We start from the raw sequence: 18,628 nt of genomic DNA on the forward strand, positions 1-18,628 counted from the left end.
AGCAGGGAGTGACTTGTCCCAAGGTCACACACTGAGTCAATGCAAGGGTTGGGATCCAGAAGTCCTGGCTGCCAGTCCTTTGCTCTATCCACTAGGACCAGGCTCCCTTATAGAACTGGCAATAGAACCCAGGAGTCCTGGCTCCTAAGCCCCTTGCTCTAGCCATAAAAATCGCACTCCCCAGAGTTAGGAATAGAACCCAGGAGTCCTGCCAATGTGCCTCTCATCTTGTCTCTGGCCAGTAATGTAGTCAAGCTGCCCCATTCCAGTTTGGATTTCAAGCCATCCAGGGGCTAGAAGGGGACAGCATCAGCCCAGAGGTTTGGCTCAGGGGAAAAAGGGACAAGGGAAAACCCTGGATCATGCCCAGTTCCCAAAGCCAAACAGCCACAAGCATCTCAGGAGGCCTCCTATCACTGGTGACACACTAGCAGCCCACGTCTGCGGCCTCACGGGAGGACAGCTGCAGTCACAGGAGGTCAGAGCAGGGGATCAGGAGTCAGGACGCCGGGGTTCTTCTCCCAGCTCTAGGGGAGTATGGGCTATTGGTGAGAGTTGGATCTAGGGCTGGAGGCTCAGCCCGAGGTTCGAGCACCCCCACTTCAGTGAACATTCGTCTGGGAACCTTGTGACAAAGGCACGGGACGGCCCTTCCCACATGGAGCCGTCCTGAGGTATGAGAGGTGGATCCCGCCAGGCACTGAGACACACACACTCTAGGGTCCCGTCTCCCTTCAGCCCTCTCTGAGCCCAGACCCCAAGCCGCCCTCACCTGCTGTTTCTGGGGGTGGGTGGGCATCACTGCTCCTTGGGGCGGCCCGCCTCGGGCACAGTGCTCTGCAGGATGGAGGAGCCACCCGGCCAGCGTAGCAGGGCCACAGTGAAACCCCCGATGATGAGCAGGTTCCCCAGCAGGGCCAGGCTGATGGTGCCGAAGGTGGCAGAGAAGGCGGGCGCCGGGGCCTGGGTGCTCAGCCAGGCCTGCCGTGAGCGCACGTCCGACAGGACAGCCTCCAGCTGGAAGTGTGTGCCCACCACTGCACAGATGTGGAACAGCTGGTGGCTGTGCCCTGCCAAGAGATAAGCGTGAGGGAGAGATCACCACTCTGGGTAACACTCACTGGGGCAGGGAGGGGCAGGTGGGGTGGGGGAAGGGACCTGCCTAGTGGGAAGTGGGTGTGGGGGGGGGATGCAGGAAGGGGCTGAGCTGATGGTGGGGGGTGAAAGGTTAGAAAGGGGCTGGTGGGGGTCTTGGACCTTGGCGGGAAAGGGGGGGAAATGGGAAGAGAGAGATGCCCAGAAAACATCCCTCCCTGCTTTTGCAGCTGGCCCCAGGCTCTAAAGGGTCTTCCTGCACCTGGCCTGCCCCTACACCCCAACTCCCAGGGATTCACCCCATAGGTAGATAAGTGATGGGGAAGCTGGTGGACAGAGTCACTCCAGATCTAGACACTGGGGCAGGAGGGTCCGGTGCTGGGGTCCCGAGCATGGCTGGGTCTGCAGCGTCCAGGCGACTGGGGTAGCTGGGGGGTGAGGCATGGTCAGGCACCTCACCCTCCATGTGGGGCAGGTCACAGGCCTCCTGGAATCCCCAGCGAGCAACCAGGGGCAGAATGGGAGGAGCGGGGGGCTGAGGCCCTAGGAGAGGTGAAGCCATGACAGTGCGACGTGCCCTGTTGGCTCTGGTTGACTGGCTTTGCGACAGGGCGTCGAGACACACGGACGTGGCTCCTGCAGAGCGGGCTGGGGTACAGGAGCCGGGTTCCCCCCCTTACCAATATAGTCAAAGCGTCCAGGCGCCAGGCGCTCTGGCAGGTGGGAGGCAAAGAGGAAGCCGGTGAGCAGTGCAAAGAAGAGGTGGTAGAAGTAACCCGCGGTGGCATCATTCCAGGTGCAGCCGTCCCCGACGCAGAACAGAAGCTGCAGGGAATACCGGGATGGGGTGAGAGAGAGGAGAAGTAGTTGTAGGGAAGACAAGTGAGGACTCCGGAGCTCTAACCTGGCTGTGGGAGTGTGCTCTAGTGGTTACACTGGTGGTCAGGACTCCTGGGTTCTCTTCCTGGCTCTAGCCATGTGATCTAGTGGTTAGAACACGGACCTATAGGAGACAGGACTCCTGGGTTCCATGCTCAGCTATCCTGCTGATGCCATTGAGCAAGTCACTTCCCTCCCCCACCTCAGTTTCCCCTTCTGTCAAAGCAGGACAGGAACACCTCAGTGAGAAGCCGTGAGGATGAATTAGTAATGTTCGCCTTCCTTTGTATCATTAATAACTTGGAACTGCCTAGAGGCCCCAGCAGCGATCGGGGCCAGGCACGGTACGTACCCACAGAAAGAGTCTGTAGTGTAATTAATCGAGATAGGGAGGGGAAACTGAGGCACATAGAGGGGGATGATCAGCCAGCAGGTTTAGTAGCAGGGCTGGGACTAGAACCCAGCAATCCTGACTGCAAATCTCAAGGCTCTATCACCACCCTGCCTACCTTACAGCACTGAGCATTTTCCCAAAGCAGGGCCTAACTCTTCAGGTCCCATTCCGGCAAGTGCATTGCCCCAGGCAGACCCCCGAACCCCCCAGATGCCAGTGTGGGTCAACCTGGGAAATGCAGCACCCTGGGGTGGGTCATCAGACATTCAGACACAACAAATCCTGCATCTTAGCAGGGGGGTTAGACTAGATCCCCCCTTGTGATCCCTTCTAACCCTACGGTTCTAGGATCAGCAGCAAGAGTCAAACCTGGGACCTAAGGATTGAAAAGCACAAGCCTCTGCCAACTGAGCTTGGAGACCCAGCTCTGCTAGCCAGTGCTGTAGCCAGCCCATCACCTCAGTGGTCCAGCCCCACGGAAGGGATAGAGCCCCATATTAGCTCCATCTCCCCTACAAGCGCTACAGCTGTGCCCCTATAGTGTAGACATTCGCGACAGCCACAAAAGGGTTTTTCCCCCCTTCACTGTAGTAAATCCACTCCCTTGAGCGGCAGGAGCTATCGACGGCAGAATTCTTCCAGCACCCTAGCAGTGCTACACCAGGCTTAATTGGGGGGTGTGTGATTTTTCTGCACCTCCTGACTCTGAGCGACATAACTAGGTCGACCTACGTTTTAGGCGTAGATCAGACCCAAGTGTGGATTACGGCAGCAGATCCAGGAGCAGGAAGGCCTCAATTCCCCACCCCTGTATCCCACAGCACCAAGAGCCGCTTCCCCTTGCTGTTGTATTCCACCCACCCAGCCCACACCCTCTGCAACACAGCCACTGCCTGCTAGCGCCGGGAGCAAATAAAAAGCCTGATTGGTTCCTTCCCGCTGAGCTTGAGTCACATCCTGTATTGCTGAGGAAAACAAGCCAGGGAAGCTGTTTATAGTTTGCATCGCTGGCCAGAACCCTGCAGGAGCCATTAAAGAGACACTTCCTTTTTAACAACCGCTAATGTCTTCCTGGAAACACCTTCTGCTCGGTTCCAACCGCTCTCCTGAGTCCCATGCCTCGCCGGCTCTCCCGCAGCCTCCTAGTGGGGAGGGGGACAACATTTGCCACAGCAATCTGCAATTTGCCCCCCTGCCGCCAACTCAAGACACCTCAGAGGGACTGATCTGCAAACAGTGCTGAGCCCCCACTCTTAGGAAGTCAAGACTCTTCCAGGGGTCTCACGCTGCACATCCAGAAGTCACAGTTATGGGGGTAGCGCCTAGAGGCCCCAGTTCTGGACTAGGATGCAGAATAAAAAGACACCTTGCCCCCAAAGAGCAAAGCAAATTTAGTCCCTCTTGGAAAAAAATTGGCCTTAATCTCTCTGTACCTCAATTTGCCCATCTGTAAAATGGGGAGAAAAATGCTTCCTTTCTTCCATCCTTTGTCTATTTAGAGTGTCAGCTCTATGGGGTAGTGGCTTTGCAGCATCCACTGCAATGGGACCCAATCTTAGCTAAGGTCTCTAGGAGCTACTGGTGTACAGTAATGTACTGGATTAAGTTCTTTGCATCAAGGGCTGTATCTTCATAAATTTCCCTACAGAGCCTAGGCAAGGGAGCCCCACCCCAAATGGCTCCTGAAATGGACTTACCCTATAAAACAGCGGGATATTGTCATAGACAAAGGGATACACAAAGGCCGTTGTCCGTAAAACCTTGCTCAGCCGGGGACACTCCAATTCCGGGAAACTGGGAATCACACAGGGAGAGATCTGGATTAAGAGCCGCACAGTCACTAAGGGCTGCCCATGAGCCTCACTAAATTCAGTTCTGGAATGGATGCTCAAACCAAACCAAATCTTCCCCCTTTTACCAGTGCCTTGGTTTATTAGCTCGGATTATTATAGCAATCACCACAAGTCAATTACTACAAATGAACCTTCGCACACTGAAGCCGGGATTGATTTTTCAAAGGAGACGAAAGTCTTGTCTACATAGCCATTGACAATTGCAGAATAAGCTACTCTGTAACCGCTCCAGTGTGGGCACTCGATTCCAGTGTAAAGGTGATTTAATTCTGGAGTAATTGCTCTGCTTTGGAAGCACACTAATTATTCTGTAACAAAAGTGTCTTTTAGTCCATATTACTATGTGGACACCAGATTATCCTGGAACAGCTACTGCCTAATAGTTTATTCTGGAATGGCTATTCTGATCAGGGTCCCTACTGGCCTCAGACACCAAACTCCCTCCAATTGAGCATCTAACTTCTTAGAGCCACCTTTGAAAATCCAAGCCTGAGTGATTAAGAGCAGAGAGCAGGATGAAATTCATGTTAGACTGAAATGTTAATTTACTGTTTGCAATTCACTCAGCTTGGAAAATGCACAGACTGGTCAGTTTAATGTTTTTTCTTCCTAGTGAATTTCACACCAAGATGCATGTGCAAGCCAGCCAGGGGAATTTTTATTTCTAGTCAATTTCCCTTTCAAGATGATCTCATGCACTTGAAGGCAACCAGGGAATTTGGTTGGAGATATACAGCGGACAACGTGACAGCATCCCATTCACTGTAGTTAGTATGATCCCAACCAAATCCAGAATGATGCTTGATTTCCTCTCCCCCTCCCACTCCCAGAAGTGTGTGCAGTTTGATTACAAGTTAAGTCTGCACCGAGAATGCGGTGACAATAAGTCACAACTGTTGCCGAGTCCGGCTGCATTCTTGCATAACAGCACTTGGACACCATTCCTGGTCATTTCTGTTTCAAGTTATGGTGGAAAATATGCTCATAAAAAAAAAGGGAAAGAAATTGTAACTTTCTAAAATAGAATGGCAATGTCAAAACTCCTTTCTCAGCAGATCTGTGGGGAGGCAGCATTGTCTCTGCTGACTTCAATGGCAAAAAGAAACCTATGCTGCTAGAACTCCTCTTATAGCCCTGCACAGCACCATTAACTGCAGAGCCAGCTGGATTTTATTCCTCTTTCTGCAGCAGCAGATTTGCTTGCTAGTTCCAATCAGCTGTATAAACTCAGGGAAGGCAGTTGGACTGCATATGGGTTCCTGATGGCACAACATGGACCTGAAAGATTTTTATTATTTATGACAATGTTTGAAAAGGAGAAGCAACAGCCAGAACAACCTTGTTTTCACCAGAGAATAAAAAGAGATTTGATCTGGAGTAACTGACAGGCAAGAACCCCCCAGCTCTACACAGGACCATTCCTACAAAGTCACATTTCAGACTAGAACTTTCCCTTGAAATTAAAAACCGCTTCATTTCCCAGCTTTGGGACTGAGGCCCAATGACCTGGAGGGAGCAGCGGCTGCTCTCGTCAATTTCAAGAGCAGACCAGCAACAAGGGAAGATTAAGAAGAAAGCTGGAAGGGGGAGCAACCTGGGAAAGCAGGAGGTCTTAGCCCTAAGTAATTAACAACACTTCCCTCCCGCTGCATAAAGCAGGAGAGATACTGACCCGCTTGTTGCATTGTTTTTACTTGGAAGACTGTCATGGCCCAGAAATGTAAACAAAACGTATTTATTTCCACATCCTCTGAGCTGTTTAGTTCCTGGCAGGTGGCACACTTGGCACCTCTCCCTGCTGCTTTCTATCCGTGGATCTCAATGTGCTTTGCACGTCCATCTGGCAACGATTTCAGAAGTTGCCACTGTCTGGGTGCCCGGCTCGAGATGCCCTGGGGCTGTATTTTCAGACAGCTCCCGTGGACGCCAGCTGGGGCTCAGACTGCCCAGAGATTCTGCAAATGAAGCCTGTTTGGGTTTCTGAAACCAGTTGCCACTTTTTTGAAAATCTTGGACATTCAATTCTCACCACAGCCCTCTGGGGTATGTAGAATTATTTACCCATCCAAGGTATGTCTACACTGCATTGTGAACCCACATCGGTGAGACAGCTTCGTAGACTGTTTCCAAGCCCATGTCTGAGCGTCCATACTGCAGTGGAAACCCAGGTTTACAATTGCTGGACCAAGGTCTCGCACCCGTGCTAATGCGTCCACACTGCACTATGCTGACCTTCTGACTCGGGTCTGCAGTTTGAGCTGCACCCACACTGCAAAAATGACAAGGTTTGGACCCAAGTCAGTGGGACTCTCTCTGATCCACCCCCAGAGCAGAGTCTGAGGACCTGAGTCCTTGCTGAGCTGAGTCAGATTGATGTGTGTGTGTGGATGGAAGAGGGGGCTAGGGCTCAAACCTGAGTCAGAGCCTAGGCTTAGCATGCAGTGAGGATAGACCCATGACTGGGGGATGGGGGAGGCTGAGGTGATCACAAGGTCCGGCAGTGAGACAGTAGCTCAGTAGGGAATAGAACCCAGGAGTCCAGGTCAGACACCCTATCCGCTGCTCTCGCCACTAGATGCCAATTCTCATGCTACCTGGGTACTGGCTCCCTTTAAGGACTGAATGGTTACGACTCTACAGAGGGATTTGTTTGATCAGCGTTTGAAATGAAGACACCTGCTTCCAACAGAACAGATGATACAATAGGCTGGGATTTTACCCTCTGCCTGAAGCAACCCGAGTGAAAGCAGCCAGGGCAGGAGAACCAGCGTCCAGTCTCAGAGTGGATGACCTGACAAAAAGCTGTGCGCAAGCTTGAAAGAGTGTCTCTCTCACCAACAGAAGTTGGTCCAATCAAATATATTACTTCGCCCACCCTGTCTGTCAGTGGACAGAACCAGACATTTCAGACAGGTGCAAGAATAGTTATGGACTAACCTGCCCATCACAGAGGATGTTTCCCAGACCCTTGTCAGCTAGAGGTTGGCTTATGACCTGAAAGATTGAAACCCCATGTCCATTGTTTTTATCCTATGTCATGTAACCATAGATTGTTCTCTTGGCTTCAGTGGCATCTTGTGGCACGGAGTTCCACAGGTCAACACGGCACTGCATTCAAAACAACTTGTGAAATTATGCACGAGTCCCACTCAGTGCAGCCCCTGCTGAAATCAACAAGGGTTGTATGGGTGTTAGGTGTGGAATAATTTGCCTCACAAGCTAATAGGATAGATCTGCTGACTGACTGGTGTTAGTGTATTATGCATAAAGAAACAGATGCAAGGAGGCTTTGCAGAGCAGACAAATGGATAACGCCCTGATATTTTGCATAATATGTTCTTGGTACTGCATAGATCCTTACATACCGGGAGTAACAAGACAGACTGGTGCAGATAAATGAGTTAAAAGCAGCCATTGGCACAAAGTAATGGTGTAAAGTGCTGTTAACCCAACGGTCTGGCATCGCATAGGCTCCATATGTGAAAGCACAGCCTATAACACAAACACACTACATTATGGGATGGCATTGATAAAAGACTCCAGCTCACAATTCTGCTAGTCCAGGGGTGGCCAACTTTTGGTTCCGGAGTCATATGCGGCTCTTTGGAAGTTCATACATGGCTCCTTGTATAGGCACCGACTCCAGGGCTGGAGTTACAGGCGCCAACTTTCCAACGTGTCAGGGGGTGCTCACTGTTCAACCCCTGGCTCTGCCCCAGACGCTGCACCTACTCTATCCCCTCCCCTGAGCCTGCTGTGCCCTCACTCCTTCCCCTCCCTCTCCCCAGCCTCCTGCACGTCGCGAACAGGTGATTGGGAAGTGCTGATCGGTGTGGGTGCCGGTGGGTGGGAGGCACTGGTCTGGGGGGTAGCTGATGGGGGGCTGCTGACGTATTACTGTGGCTCTTTGGCAATGTACATTGGTAAATTCTGGCTTCTTCTCAGGCTCAGGTTGGCCACCCCTGTGCTAGTCGCTTAGCGGCAAGGAAACCAGCAAACTTTATGAAACCACCTTTGGAAGCTTAATAGAGCTGGGTGGAGATTTTCAATTGAAACATCTTTTTTTTGGCAGCAACAACAACAAGAAGTGGATTCAGTGACACCAAAAATGCTCGTCCTGTCGCATTGTTTCGGTTGGAACGAGACGCCAACAAATAATGAAAAGTTCCATTTCAACGTTTTCTGAAATGAAACATTTCAATTTGCTTATTTCAAAGTTTTACTTCCATTTTTAGGTGGTTGTTTTCTTTAAAACATTAAGAAGCATGCTCAAAAAACAGAACAAAATGCTCCATTGAATTAAATGATTCATCAACCCAAAATGGAATGCTTTGGATTTTCTGATTCATGGGGAGTTCCATTTTTAATTTAATTTTGCTTCCAGAATGGCCAGTGAATAAAAAAAAAATTAGAAAAAAATCTGTTATTTTCCCTGCTTTAGACTTCAGGCTGTTGGCAAAACCTAGTCCAGAGAGAATTCACTCCCCAAACTGAAATCAATCAGTTGCTCAAGAGGCTTTAGGGCAGTACCACACTGAGAAGTCAGACTGGCTCTGGCCGATCAACCGGGGGAGCAGATTCCAGAGCCCAGGGGGTTGTGTTTGAGCGTGAAGGGGCCTGAGAGGGGAGCCAGCTGGGCGTGCATTTCAGAGCTCTCAACCAAAGAGAGGAGAGAGTCTGTATTTCTCACCGTGGTGAGATTTCCTGATCAGGGGCAGATCTTCCATGGGTGTAAATTGGTGTCATTTGAAGTCAATGGGGCTGTGCTGATTAGGGTGACAGATGTCCCGATTTTCTAGGGACAGTCCCAATTTTGGGTCTTTTCCTTATATAGGCTCCTATTACCCCACACCCTGTCACAGTTTTTCACATTTGCTGTCTGGTTGCCCTAAGGCTGATTCACAGCAGCCGAGGGTGTAGCCTGGGGAGCTGCCTGCCTGACCCAGAAGGAGAAGCGCACTCCCAAAGGCTGGGCTGTTAACAGAGCTGCACCTAACCCAGGACCATGGATCCAACTGGTGAGGGCATCCGGATTCCAGAGCTGAATTCTGTGTCTCAAGCCCCTCCCTAGATACAGGCGCAGAGACCCTCTGGCCTCGTCTTTAACTCGCTGCTGCTGGCCGCTTGCCACATGGCAGCTCTGGACTTACCCAGGCTGTAGAGGCTGAGGGCTCCGTAGTCAAAGAAGTAGCAGATGTGGCGGGCGTGGGTGGACATGGTACTGAAGGTGTGGGCACAGCTGGAGGTGAAGGGATACAGGCAGACCAGCAGCATGTAGACGAGGAAAGGCCAGTTATAGGCATCTCTGCAAAAATCCAGGGAGGAGGAGAGCACCAGGAACCGCCACACGAAATACCTGAGAGATCAACGGGCACAAATGGGAATGGTGCATCACAGGGACGGTAGCGACCCCAGGCCAACTTCCCACATCCTCTGAGCTTAGGAACCGGGAACCAGACCTCCGGCGTTTCTAGATCAAGCTCTGCAGCATTGTCATTTCAGTTCCCACATAGTGAAACAGGCAGAGATGAAGAAAACAGAACTCAGGATTCCTGGGTCCCCATACCCGCTGCTCTAGAGACCATTCCCTGATTCCCGGCCCCCTATTCTAGTCACTAGGTCCTCATTCCTTAGGAGAGCTGGGAATGGAACCCAGGAGTCCTGACGCCTGCTCCACTCACTAGACTCCGGTCCTTCAAGGGATGTGTACACAGCACCTAAACACCCCAGCTGGCCTGTGCCAGCTGACTGAGACTTGCGGGGTGGGACTGTTTGATTGCAATGCTCGCTTCCAGGCTCAGGCAGAAAGCCAGGCTCCAGGACCCTGTGGGGTGGGGGTATCCCAGAGCCCAGGCTCCAGCCCAAGCAATGCAATGAGACAGCCCTGCGTAGACCCCTGGTTCCCAAACTTTAACAGCTCATATCACTTCGATTAAGCCTCCTGCACGTTTCAACATGGAGAACCAGACAGGAAACAGCAGGAAGCCAACCCAAAATAAAGAGTTTCTCCCACAAGCATTTGGGTCTTGAGCAGTCCAGGCAAACAACACACGACTACAACAAAGTTTAAACTTGTTCTGCCAGGAAGTCATGGTCACAGGGCTCGGACTGCCGGCCCCCACAGGGGTTGGGGTGACCAGATGTCCCAATTTTATAGGGACAGTCATGATTTTTGGGTCTTTTTTCTTATATAGGCTCCTATTACCCCTCACCTCCATCCCAATTTTTCACACTTGCTGTCTGGTCACCCTAGGGACAGCTCTGTCTGACCTCACAGAATTTTTTTCTGAGAACCCCGATACATTTTGCGAACCCCCAAGGGCTCACGAACCCCAGTTTGGGAACCACTGGTGTAGACCAAGCCCGAGGAGCGCAAGTCGGATGGCACGGGCCAGCCAGGGGGGTTTCTTTCACCCTCAGAGGCCAAAGACTGGAACCCCAGACTAATGACTCCCAGTCCCCCGATCTGGCCACTAGACCATCCTGCTTCCTTTGCTGGAATGGGTTCCTTGAAGAACTAACAGCTGCTTGGGGACCCAGCTGTCGTTTCTTCATATTGACTATTGGGCAAAGAGCAGTCAGCCCAACAGGAAGAGTTGGGACAAACAAACTGGTTTGAAGATGGAGCTTGAGCAGTTTCTTAAGGGGATGACCTGAGAGGGCTGCCTGCAACAGCCTGGACTGGACTCTATTGACCCAGGAGGACCCTTTCAGTCCTTTCTCCTCTGTAATAATCCGCAAGGTTTGGGCAGTAGATTGGCACCCATCCACCAAGGCCCGTGCCACAGCAGCGAAGGGCAGGTAGCAGTGAAGAGCTGGGTGGCAAAGCAGTTTTTCTGCCCTCATGAAAGTTCAAGAAAGCAAAGAAATTCCCATTCGGAAATGGGACAAAAAGTAAAAAAAGTTTCGTCCAGGTCAATGATTTTGATGATTTTCACGTGTGTTATTTTGATGGGCGGTGGTTTTCTTATTGTAGTTGGCTTTACATCTAAACAAAGAGTCACTTTGATCCGGAAAACCCCCAATTTTTCATTTTGAAGAGCTGAAACAAAACATTCCATTGAAACCGCCCTTTTCCCCCATGACGAGTTTTGACCCATCGGCTTTTTCTGACAGAGACGAGTTTAGCTGAAAGATCCCCCCCAGTTCTCACAGGTATCTCCATTCATAGAATCATAGAATATCAGGGTTGGAAGGGACCTCAGGAGGTATCTAGTCCAACCTCCTGCTCAAAGCAGAACCAATCTCCAGACAGATTTTTTGCCCTGAATCCCTAAATGACCCCCTCAACAAATGAACTCACAACCCTGGGTTTAGCAAACCAATGGTCAAACCACTGAGCTAGCCCCCGCCCACACTGAATGAGTCCGTGCCCTCAGGAAGCCACACTCCCCGGCAGGAGGGGCATCGCCCCATGACTAAGGAGTTGCGCTTCATGTGGTGCAGCCCAACCAGTCACTTACCAGGTAGGCAGGAAGTGGGTCCAGATATTGACAGTCTCGTTGGTCATTTGGAAGGAGCTCAGGATGCAGTCCAAGGCAGAGCTCTTTGGATGGCGGTAGCCAGATATGATGCCATCCTCCCAGAAGATCTGCCCGGGGAGAAAAGCCACGTCAGGTCAGAGGGAACCACAAGGAGGCGTTATTTCATCCCTTAGTGAGTGAAATCCACTTTGGGACATCCCTATACAATATCTCCAAATGCTTTCCACAGGAGGTCAGTATCAACAGCCCATTGTACAGATGGGGAAACAGACACAGAGTGGAGCAGTGACTTGCCTAAGGTCGCCCAGTGGGTCAGTGGCAGAGCTGGGAAGAGAACCCAGGTCTCCCACCCCCCAGCGCAGAGTCCTATCCGTTGCCCCGCACAGCATCGGGAGTTTGTCTCTGGACCAGGAGCAGAATCAGGGTCCCTCTCTTTCATTGGGGGATTTTCCACGTGGGCTTCTGTGCTGGGAGCTGCATGGAGATCCCTTTGAAGGAGAGAAGCAGGGCCATCCTTGATGCAAAAATCTGTCCTGGAATCACCGCCGAGTGGGAGAGGCACGGCTGGGATTCCGGGAACAGAGCCTGATTTATGCTCACTGTTCAGAAAGTTCAGCCAGGGGCAGGGGACCTGACCTGCCACCCACCCAGCCTGTCCTCACCACTCAGAGTCATTTCACTCACTGCATGTTATGCTGGGGAAGTGCTGACCTCATCCCAAAGACAAGTGAGACAGATCCTTGACTGGTGTAAATCAGGGTCTACGCTGACCCTAGCTGGAGATTTGGCCCAGTGACACCAGTGGAGCGGCATCCATTTACGCCAGCTACGTGGGATCTGGCCCCATTGGCTCCAATGGATCTGGACAGACTTATGCCCACTGGGGATAAGATCCTGAATACGGAGGACACAAAAATCGAAACTAGCAGACTAATAGGAGAAAGACAGCAAAACGCCACTCCGTTCAAATCAGTAATTTACTAAGTGTGTGTGCAGGTGTATTAGAAGTGGGAGTGGTCCTGCTGAATAGGGATGGGGGGGGTAACAACTGTCCTCCCTTAAAGAGATTTTATTATTTGTATCACGGTAGCACCCCAGAGCCCTAGGCATCAACCAGGACCCCCATGGCATTAGGAGCTGTACAAAGAGAATAATAAATCAGTCGCTGGTACCACCACATCACAGAACAGCCTTATATATATAAGCCTCAGGAAGTTAACATAGGCTTTTTAAAGCCTTTGCCACTGTTTGCCTCCCAGGTCTGTCTCTTTCACTGACCTCGTGCACCTGCTTCTCCCACATCTATCCCAACAGGACTGTGTTGACTTCAGTGGCATAACTCCACATATACCCCTGCTCTAACTTCATGGGGGTCCCTGGCAGGGGAGAGGCAAACAAGGCCCTGTGGGTGCTGAATTGTTTTCCATCCTAGATAAATCAATTGCAACTTTCTCGAGGTGAATCTTGTTTTGTCTACTGCTCCCATAGCTGATCCGTTTAGTACGGCACGTGCATGTCCTCCGTAGTATTTGCAACTTGGCCCCCTTTGGTAGCGTGTCAATTTCATTTAACATGCCTTCCCTGTACCACCTACAAAGATGCTAAATAAAACCAGAACTAACCCTGGTCCCTGCACCCCATCCCCACTCACTTGATCTCCCCACTCCTAAGTCAACAGATTGCTTGATACGTCAGTACACTCCATATTGTATGCACCAATTACACGGAGCCCCCCAAAGCTCAGTGTTGCAATATAGGGTTCAACTGTAATATATTATTTAGCCACTAGATGGCTCCCATGTGCTGTAGAGAGCTCCCGGCTGGGGAATGCGGTTGCCTGGTCAACAAAGGAGACAAAGCTGGGGCTCGTTCTGTGTGGAAGTTTGCCTGTTTGAATCTAGTTCCTGCTTAGAGACAGACTGGAACTGCACAGATCAAGCCACGTGATTGGGGTGAAGTGGGGCAATACTCACACGAGGTACTTGGTGAACCCTGAATATCTGAGGCAACTTTATCGTCAGCATTTTAGGTCAGAGGAGGGCGGGGGGAATAAATATTAAAGGTGCAGGTGGCTTGGCCTTCAGGAGAGCAGCAGTGAAGCCCTCAGAGCCTCTAACTCTCCTATGCGGCTTCGCTCTTCTCTAGCCCCTTGTTAGAGGGTTGAACATTGGTGTCCTAGAAAGACATTGCAAATAAAGGGGGAGAGAAAGCAAAATAATTATCCCTGCACAGCAACACAGAGAGAATATACAGTCAGCTTGCATCTGGAATTGTGGACTAGGGCTCAGCATGTCCCAGGTGCTCTCCACACACAGCAACAGCAGCATCCCCTGCCTCGAAGAGTCCGAAAGATCTCACAAGCAGGAAAGATTCTAGCTGCCCGGAAGCTGTGATTGCTTGGATTTCACAGTGTTGGATTGGCTTAGCAACATCGCGAGATTTAATGAAAAAAAAAAAATCACAGATTCGGGGTTTGTTTCATTTGCCAGCTGGTTTCTGAGCATCCATGGTGCTCTCATTTCATGATTTTAAGCTCTTTTTAGTGCCCTGGCCACTTCCAGGGATTCTCACCACAACATTTTTGGTGGCCTCAGAGTGTGGCCACCAACTCTTGCTGGTGGCCACTCTGACAAACCCATCTCTCTATCCCTTCAGATAGAGCCCGACCCAGGGAAGGCAGGTCCGGAGCTTGCGTCCCAGGCTTTCTGTGCACCGGCCGGGTTGGAGCAGGGGAGCTTTCCAAGGGACCAAATACCACAGCTGCCTCCACTGACAAAAGCCACCTCCGGTGCTACACACACAGGCCCCATGTGTCCCCAGAGATGCTGCCGAAAGCCCCCAAGGAGGCTGCATGGTGCAGGACACCGATCCCTGCTGGCAACCTCAAGCTCTGCCCAGGCTTTGGAGGCTGTCGTGGCTGCAAAAAAATCTGCTGGTGGCCGCCTGTGAGAAACGCTGCGCTAGATGGACCATGCAACATCTGGTAAAGGAACCAGGACTAGAAGGGAACATCTGCATCTCTTCGCCTTTTCTCCAGTTACTCATGTTGATGGCAGGTGTTTGAACGAAGAAGGGAGCTGGGGTTAAGACTAGAACCCAAAACCCCTGCTCTGAGTTTTGGCAACGTGGTCCAAGGGTTAGAGCAAAAGGCTGGGAGCCAGGGCTCATTGACTCTGGGAAGCAGCATTTGCTAGTGGATAGATCAGCAGACTGGGAGCAAGGCTCCGGGGGCTCTATTCCCAGCGCTCTCGTGGACTCACTGCACAGCTTTGGACAAGTCACTGAGGCATTGCTCTGTTCATGTTGCAAGGCCTAACTGCATGAGGCACCTGAAACTTCAGTTCCTAAGTCCCATTCACTTTCAATGAGACTTCAGCGCCTCACCCAGTTAGGCCATGCAACATGAGCAGAACAATGCGCAAATACCTTTAAAAAAAACATCTGGGGCTTAGCCCCTCTGTGCTTCATCCCTTTCCATAAAACGGGGGTGATTCTCATTGGTATTGCAGTAGCACTTAGCAGCCCTACTCATGGACCAGGAATAGGTGCTGTCCAGTCCCAGAACACAGCCAGCCCCTGCCTCAAAGGCTGTACAATCAAAGTACCAAACAAGAAACCCGTCACGCAGAGGGGATCATCATCATTCCGTCTTTTGCCAGCCTGGTCCGTTTAGGCTGCAGACCTTTTGGGGCAAGGACTGTCTCGCTCCGTGTTGTCTGTGCAGCACCTGATATGATGGAGCCCTGAGCTCAGCTAGGTGCTCCAGGTCATCACAGATCACAAATGGCCTCTGGAAAGACCTAGCATAGTTTTGCCTCAGATTTCACTGTCCACCAGACCTGTGACAATAAAGGGAGCTCAACGAGCCTCTAAAAATCGACAGATGTTAGAAATCAACATTGCCTTGTTCGGCTCGAGTTCCCCCGACTCCCCCAGGGGGAGCACGGCCCTATCCTCTGGAAAGAACAGCAGAAAAAAAAAAAAAAAAAAAAAAAAAAAATCAACTTCCCCTCCCACCCCTTTGCTAGAAATCAATCCTCTTTTGTCAGTTTCACACAAGGCTTCCATTGAATGCCAGCCATCTGCATCACGTGACTCCCAAAGGGTCAGGAGAGAGCAGCAGAAGCCAAGGTGAAAGTTAGTTGGGGCTCCAAATTGAGACACCCACCAACTGCAGCTGGGTTCAGAAAGATCTGACTCTGGATCAGCCCCTTGCTGTTTGCTCAGCATTCAATGCTTTGTCCAAGATGACAAGCAGATCTCCTTGTCCCCGACCCTGAGTGTATCAGCCTGTATCTATTGCTGCTGCATCTCTAGCCTCTCCCCATCCATCGAGTTCACTCCTGGGCATTGCTGTATGTCACTCTGAACAGCATTAGCCAGCCGAGACTCATCAGACCATTTGAGGGGAGGAGGAGAGGGAGGGCGGAGCCAGATTTGAAAGATTTAACATCTTGAAGATTTGCTTTGATTACTATTTTTGTCAACCTAGCGCCTAAGAGCCCTAGTCAGGACCTCATGGTGCTAGGGGCTGTACACACACAGACCAAAAAAGACCCAAACACCTTCTGATCTAAGTCAGAAAGACAAAGCGACAACAGATGGAGTTGGACGGAGTACAAGGCGAAAGTGATCAGCCCACCAAGGCGTAACCATTGCCAAGTTTCCTGTAGGCATCCCAGCCAAGTAGAGTTTTCACGTTCCAAGTTTAGAGACATCCATTCAGAAACCTCATCTTTCCTAGGGTCAGACTGGCCCTGCTCAGGTGCCTGGTCAGAAGGGAGAAAAGTGAAAGGAAACTTTGAATCCAATTCCTTTGGGCTGGGGGCCCATCCAGCTCCCTCTCTGTCTTTGACTGGGTCCCTCCCACTCCACATACTCACAACAGCCTCCTAGCTCACCTCCTTCCCTACCTGGGGTGGGCTGTGGGGGAAAAGACCCTTTGATGATGGTGACACACACATGCTGTGGTGATGAGGGTCGGAGAAGAACCCAAAAGAGACAGCAGCGGAGCCCAGTGGATAGAGCACTGGGGCTGGGAGTGAGGAGAGCTCCCACTCAACTGACTTCCCCTTAGATCGCCCTTTTGTTAAACAGGTAACGAGCCCCAGCTCCCAGGTGGCAGCGCGGTGTGATTCACTAGTGTTTGAAAACAGCTCCAGGGTTCTTGGCTGGAAGATTTCGTAGGCGGAAAGGCAAGTTCTGGCAAGCATCAGACAAACCCTGCAATGCGGAGGAGTAAGATGCTTGTGAGAAGGGTGATACTCTGACTACATTGGTAATTATGACTCCTGCCGCTGAGGGAACTAACAGAGCTCCTCATCGTCTTGATCAGTTTATTCTCACAAAAAGCAGTATCGGTCCCATTTTATAGATGGGGAAACTGAGGAAGAGAAAGATTAAGGCCCAGAACCTAATAGGTAAACCTGAATTCCTTCAAGGATCTGGGCCTAACTGACTTGCCTGACATCACACGAGGAGCCAGGAATCGAACAGAAATTTCTGATCTATGTGTCGTAGGGTCTTATACTGCTGCCCATCGCCATAGCCTCTGGGCACCTTCCGTATAAAATCAGTATCAATAGTCAAGTCCGTAGCGGATTTATGGAGCCTCTGGCATGTCCTCCTTCTGGGTAAAACTCTGAGCCCCAATCCAGTGCTGCACTCCAAGACCACCCTTCCTACCATCAGCACTTGAATGAGGGGCATAATCCCCATTGCAGAGGGCCAAATGGAAGCGCAGCATCTGCATGACAGCAGACCCTAACTTACCTCCCATACCCCAGCCTTGCCTGTCTGACAATTTAGGAGGAAAGAAGCCACAGGATTGATTTTAAAATGCGTTGGGAAATGAAGCCTTATAAAGAAACCTCTCTGCACCAGACGCTGCTAAGCACTCAGCAACTTTCCGTATTCAAAGCACTTTGCAATCATCAGTGAATAAAGTCTCACCCCTATCAGGCAATAAGACTGCCTCATGCTCACCCAGGATGGTGCTTTATCAGCCGAGCGCTTCGCAGCCATCACACCGCTAAAACCTCCCCGGGTCTGAGGGGAGCTGTGGGGCCTCCATTTTACAGCTGAGGAAACGGAGGTGCGGAGAGGGGACACCGCGTGCCACTGACTGAGCTAGGAAGAGAACCTGGGAGTCCTGATTCAGAGTCCCCTAAAGCCCCAGCAGCTGTCATTAATCATCCTGGGTCAGACCCACTGCTGAGGTGGAGGCCCGTGAGTGCTGCAAAGAAAGGCCCAGGGATAGGGGTGCTAGCCTGGGACCGAGGATGCCTGGGTTCAACTTCCTGCTCCGCCACCAACTCCTTGTGTGACCTTTGGCAAGTCACTTAGTCGCTGCGCCGCATCACACCCTTGCCACAGGCACCCCTTGTGCCTGGACATAGCAGTGCAGGGGACTTTGCTTCTAGTGCCCCTGGTCACTGCTTCCTTGGCCTCAACCGTGTCCTGACTCTCCCAGGGTCTGGCCCTCCAGCCAGCTCACTGAAAAGTTCAATCCCCTTCTGGGGTAACAAAAAGTGCAAGTAGATCTCTGAATGAACAGCTCCTGTCCTCGACTCTTGAACCTGCTTGCGGCGTTTCTCCTATGCTGCTACCTCCAGGCAGGTTTCCCCTCCACGGGATCCCTTTCTAGGGACACCAGCAGCTTCCCTCTAGGCTCTCCCTGCTCCTTTCAGGGCCCCTCCAGAGGCGTCCAGCTGGCTTCCTGGGCCCCCTCCTTGACACGGTTCACAGCTCTGTTTAAGGAGCCCTCTCTGATTCCGCTCCCCCCTCCCCTAGACACAGGTAGGGTCAGTCGTTATAATTAAAGTCTCCTTCACATCCAGCTAGGGTCACTCTGGAGATTGAGGGACAGCCGCTAGCTCATGGCCCGGCTGGGCCCAGCCAGCCTTAAAGGTCCAGCTGGCCTG

General features: G+C 51.4%; 1 protein-coding gene across 2 annotated transcripts; it reads right to left on the bottom strand.

Annotated features, from left to right (window-relative positions):
* Nucleotides 1–784: 784 nt before the first annotated feature.
* PAQR6 (progestin and adipoQ receptor family member 6) lies at nucleotides 785–15,667 on the bottom strand. Of its 2 annotated transcripts, none has more exons than XM_032792151.2 (7): nucleotides 13,679–15,667; nucleotides 11,685–11,812; nucleotides 9,372–9,577; nucleotides 7,587–7,713; nucleotides 4,066–4,162; nucleotides 1,776–1,920; nucleotides 785–1,070 (listed from the first exon to the last, which is right to left on the bottom strand). In XM_032792151.2, exons 1-7 carry the CDS (start codon nucleotides 13,727–13,729, stop codon nucleotides 799–801), a joined length of 1,026 nt encoding a protein of 341 aa, XP_032648042.2. In that variant the 5' UTR covers nucleotides 13,730–15,667; the 3' UTR covers nucleotides 785–798. The 2 variants fall into 2 exon arrangements, with proteins under 2 accessions (XP_032648042.2, XP_074926577.1); XM_075070476.1 differs by having other exon boundaries at nucleotides 877–1,063.
* Between the last annotated feature and the right edge of the window lie 2,961 nt (nucleotides 15,668–18,628).

The sequence above is a fragment of the Chelonoidis abingdonii genome, chromosome 11 (assembly GCF_003597395.2).
Source record: "Chelonoidis abingdonii isolate Lonesome George chromosome 11, CheloAbing_2.0, whole genome shotgun sequence".
Lineage (NCBI taxonomy): Eukaryota > Metazoa > Chordata > Testudines > Testudinidae > Chelonoidis > Chelonoidis abingdonii.

Coding starts and splice junctions, on each gene's coding strand:
- PAQR6 (XM_032792151.2), bottom strand. CDS start 13,729: ATGCTGACGATAAAGTTGCCTCAGATATTCAGGGTTCACCAAGTACCT. Junction 9,578..11,684: donor ACCCACTTCCTGCCTACCTG/GTAAGTGACTGG, acceptor TTGATCTCTCAG/GTATTTCGTGTGGCGGTTCC. Junction 1,071..1,775: donor TGGACGCTTTGACTATATTG/GTAAGGGGGGGA, acceptor ATCTCTTGGCAG/GGCACAGCCACCAGCTGTTC.